General features: G+C 35.4%; 2 protein-coding genes across 2 annotated transcripts; both read right to left on the bottom strand.

The window, feature by feature from the left end:
- Positions 1-1,095: 1,095 nt before the first annotated feature.
- LOC145240093 (uncharacterized) lies at positions 1,096-2,454 on the bottom strand. Its single transcript, XM_080103713.1, has one exon. It carries the CDS (start codon positions 2,452-2,454, stop codon positions 1,096-1,098), a length of 1,359 nt encoding a protein of 452 aa, XP_079959839.1.
- A 3-nt stretch (positions 2,455-2,457) lies between these two features.
- LOC145240092 (uncharacterized) lies at positions 2,458-4,260 on the bottom strand. Its single transcript, XM_080103712.1, has one exon. It carries the CDS (start codon positions 4,258-4,260, stop codon positions 2,458-2,460), a length of 1,803 nt encoding a protein of 600 aa, XP_079959838.1.
- Between the last annotated feature and the right edge of the window lie 204 nt (positions 4,261-4,464).

The following is a 4,464-nucleotide window of genomic DNA, read 5'->3' as shown; positions in this document are numbered from 1 at the left end:
GTTCACAGGAAAATTAATTTTTTTTTTTTAAGGCAAACATAGCCAATAATAAAGTTCTCAGGAAAATTGATTTTTTTTTTTTAAAGGCAAACATAGTCAATAATAAGGTTCACAGGAAAATTGATTTTTTTTTTAAGGCAAACATAGCCAATAATAAAGTTCACAGGAAAAATATTTTTTTTTTTTAGGGCAAACATAGTTCACAGGAAAATTGATTTTTTTTTTTTAAGGCAAACATAGCCAATAATAAAGTTCTTAGGAAAATTGATTTTTGAAGGCAAACATAGCCAATATAGAAGAGGTGAAGATTGTATTCACAAAGAGCTTAAAGGTTTGAAAGAAGTGAGTGTAGTGATTTATTTTGTATGTAAAGAATTCTCATTTTGGTGCACCAATAGGACTATAGAGATGTCATCCCTTCAATAATAAGGTAGGATATCATTAACAGTTATTATTTTTTCTTCTTTTTTACAATAAGTACCTATAAGCTAAGGTATGTGAAGATTGTTTTAGATAAACTGAATTTAATAGTATATATAGGGGTTATTAAGAGAGTTTTTACTACTTTTTAAATTTTTAGTCCTTTCAGGACGTTGTTTCATTGGAACAGATGAGCTATTAGTATTTGGTACATCATTAGGAGATTTTGAATTTGCAGCATCAACTACTCTCTTGGAGTCTGGAACAATTCCAGGATGGTGTGCGTGAGTTAAAGATAATTCCAGAGGATACAGGAGCTTGATAGAATGGACCTGAACCGACCCGTCACCTCTTTTAACTTTTACAGAACGAATTTTTTTGTCGTCACCAACAATTAATTCCAAAACTCTTCCCAGCAACCAAAATGGTCTAGCCTTGGCAGGATTTTTAACAAGAACCACATCATCAACCTTGATACGATTGTGAAAATTGACCTCGTGCAAATCTTTACATTGCTCCCTCAAACTCAACAAATAGTCTTGATACCAAAGCTCACGGAATCTAGTTAGCATAGAATCCCGTGCTTCAATGGATTTTACTACATTTAATCTTGAAGGAGGGTCAGATTTCCAAACATTCTGGTCATCTAATTTTAGTACAAGTCCTAAATTGGCATTAGGACGAAGAAAACAGTTGGGGGGTTATTATTTCGAGGTCTGAATCCGAAGAACACCTGTAAGTGAGAGGTCTTTGATTTATGGCATTTTGAATATCCGAAATTATAGTAAGGAGATCAAAATATTTAATTCGAGATCGCCCAATTGGTTTATACAAACAAGATTTAATGGTTCTGATCATGCGTTCCCATGTGCTCCCCACCCAAGCAGCATATAAAGGTATTCTGATATGCTTAATATTATACACTTGGAAGTGTTCATTAAATTCAGAGGAGGCAAAAACTTCCTCTATAAGGTTACAACCAGCTATAAAGGATCTGGCATTATCGCTGTAAATATGAGATGGGATTCCATGCATATTTGTAAATCTGATCAGAGCCAGGATAAACGAGTGAGTGCTCATATCTTTAACTAATTCTATGTGTACTGCTCTAATGTTTAGGCAAGTAAATATAAGCATATACATTTTACTTACACCTTCATCACCTTTCACCCAAACATGTCCCGTATAGTCAATCCCAGTGTGTAAAAATGGTTTAATGAGATTCACACGATGTTTGGGAAGATTTGTAACCTTAGGATACTTAAACGCAAGGCTATTAAATTTTTTGCACAAGATGCACTTTGAAAGTACTTTTTTGACGGCTTGTCTTGCCTTGGGTATCCAAAACCCTGAAAGGCGGATTTTAGTTAGGGTTGATTGAATTCCCAGATGTTTACATCTTTTGTGGTATTCTACGATGATAAGTTCAGTTAAATCATGATCCTTAGCCAATAAGACAGGATTGATAACTTCATAATCATAAGTAGTGACTTTACCTATTCTACCTTTAGTTCTGATGATTCCACTTTCATCTAAGAATAAATTTAAATTTTTTACTGATTCAGGTACTTCTTTACCTTGAGGCGATTGCAGGTAAGCAAATTCTGTAGGAAAGCTTTGTTGTTGCATTACCTTAAGTAAACAAATTTTAGCACAGTTGCTGGGATCTAGGTCTATATGTTTGATTTTATTTCTAACCTTAAATATGTTGGTAGTAACGTTAAGTAATCTATTGAGATCTGAGTATCTACCAAAGGGTACCACCGGTTGAGGCTCAACATTAACTACAGTGTAATTTAATGACGTAGGCTGTATAATAGATTTATTCTTTAAGCTTAGGCACTGAAGTTCACTTGATGGCCATTCTATGGGACTTTTACTAAGCCATTCAGAACCCGAAGTCCAGCGGCTTAAATTCTGCTGAAATTTTTCAAAGGTTACTCCTCTTGTGAGCAAGTCGGCAGGATTTTGATCTGTAGGAACGTATCTGAATTTTACAGTTAACGATCTTTTTTCTTTTAGTTCCTCAGTCATTTGTTAGATGTCTTTTAGTCTGTTTCTTACAAACAGGTTTTTAGTTTTTATGTTGTCAGACAAAAGCCATGACAGCACAACCTGTGCATCAACAGATATAACGGTATCTCTGATCTCAATTTGGGAGTAGGCTTTCAACAAAGGTAATAAGCACTTGATGGCCAAAAACACAGCCAACAATTCCAGCGTAGGTAAACTTTTGGGCTTCATAGGAGCCACCTTAGCTTTGGAAAATAACAAATGGGACTTGCCATTTTGTGCACTATAAACTGCAAACCCATATGCCCCTTTAGAGGCATCACAAAATATAAACAAATCGGCTGGGTTGGCTTCACTGATTACAAATCTAGGGAACTGCAGTGAATCCAGCTTGGAAAGGTCCCGTGATAAAGCAGACCATAAAGCCTGGTATTCCTCGGGCACAACATCATCCCAGTCTAATTTCTGCGACCACAAATCTCTCAAGAGCATTTTGCCTCTGATAGTAACAGGTAGACACAGAGATAGTGGGTCGAAAACCCTTGCAGTTTGAGTTAAAATACCTCTTTTAGTGGTAACTTGCTGATCAATAGATGACCTAGAAATTTGAAGTGTATCCTCTAATGTGGAATACCTGTAGCCTAAAACTTTCTCCAATTCACAGCCATGTTCTACGAGTTTCTGATCTTTTATCATTAAGGTTTTAAGTTCCTCACAATTCGTATTCCATGATCTAAGATTAAAATGACCTCTTTCCATACGATGATTGGCCGTTGTATAGAGGTTTGATAACATTTCAACAGAGTTACTTGTTTTAATCAGGTTATCCACATAGAAATTTTTCTTCAACATGTCAGAGCAGTCATCAGCAGGAAACATTCGGGCATGGTGCTTTATTATGAAATTCAAAATGAAGGGAGTGGCGTTAAACCAAAAAATAATAGTGGTATATCTAAAACAAATCAGTCTATTGCCTTCCTTCATAAAAAAACAAAACCTGTTACGGTCTTCGAGAGATCCGAGTTTGATTATAAGGAAAGCCTTACGAATGTCTGCTAACATCACATATTTGTTAGATCTAAATAATAATAGTAATTCCAGCATATCTCCCATTAAATTTATGCCAGGATAAGCTGCTTCATTTAAAGAATATTTACCATTAGTCTTCAGAGAGCAGTTAAAGACAGGTCTAATCTTAGTAGTAGACTGTTCATCCATCTTGAAAACAGGCCTATGTGGTATCCAAATGTATTTTGAAAAATTCTCAGGAGCTACCTCAAAACGTTCGATGATACCCTCCTGCTCCTGTTGATGAAATATTTCAGCATAGTCATCGAGTAATTTTTGTTGCTCGAGCTTGTTTACTACTCTGTTTAGCACTGAAAGTGCAATTCTGTGATTGGAAGGTACAGACTTGATTTTGTCATCATGCCAGGGGAGTTTCACATGATACGCATTATTTTTAAATTCAATGGAATTTTCAAATTCCATAATTTTACTCTTGTCATAATTACAAGTAGCCTCGTCTTCCGATGATATACCTAGAGAATCTACATCAAACATTTTCTCTAAATTTCTTTCTACTTGACTCTCATCAAATATTTCAGCAAGGGGATCAGGGTAGCTCTTTATCGGGTTCATTACAAAATTTACCCTAATGTCTGAGCACGTAGAGTATTTGGAGACTATGGCATGATAATTGTGGAGATCCTTATTCTTAATCTTCTTAGGATTACACTGTTTATCATACAAAAAATGTTGGCAATTGCCAAACGGGGAAATGCCTGCAGGAAACTCCCATGCAGAGCCCTGCATGCAGTCTATCATTTTGATGTTCTTCATGAATTGAATCACATCAATGCCTAAAAGGCCATGTACACGAATGTCATTTTTTTTGTGCAAAAAGGCCAGGGTATAATTTAAATTAATTAAATTTTTCTTTACAGACTTAAAATTATCAAATCTTAAGTTCATATCGAATTCATCATCGATAAGAACTGGTAGAGACAAGGAACTACCCTTAGTTACCTC

Source organism: Euprymna scolopes, chromosome 19 (genome assembly GCF_053919585.1).
Source record: "Euprymna scolopes isolate OS-2025 chromosome 19, ASM5391958v1, whole genome shotgun sequence".
Taxonomy (NCBI): Eukaryota; Metazoa; Mollusca; class Cephalopoda; order Sepiida; family Sepiolidae; genus Euprymna; species Euprymna scolopes.
The sequence above is the reverse complement of the archived record's forward strand: the minus strand, read 5'-3'. Positions and strand labels throughout refer to the sequence as shown.

Coding starts and splice junctions, on each gene's coding strand:
- LOC145240093 (XM_080103713.1), bottom strand. CDS start 2,454: ATGACTGAGGAACTAAAAGAAAAAAGATCGTTAACTGTAAAATTCAGA.
- LOC145240092 (XM_080103712.1), bottom strand. CDS start 4,260: ATGATAGACTGCATGCAGGGCTCTGCATGGGAGTTTCCTGCAGGCATT.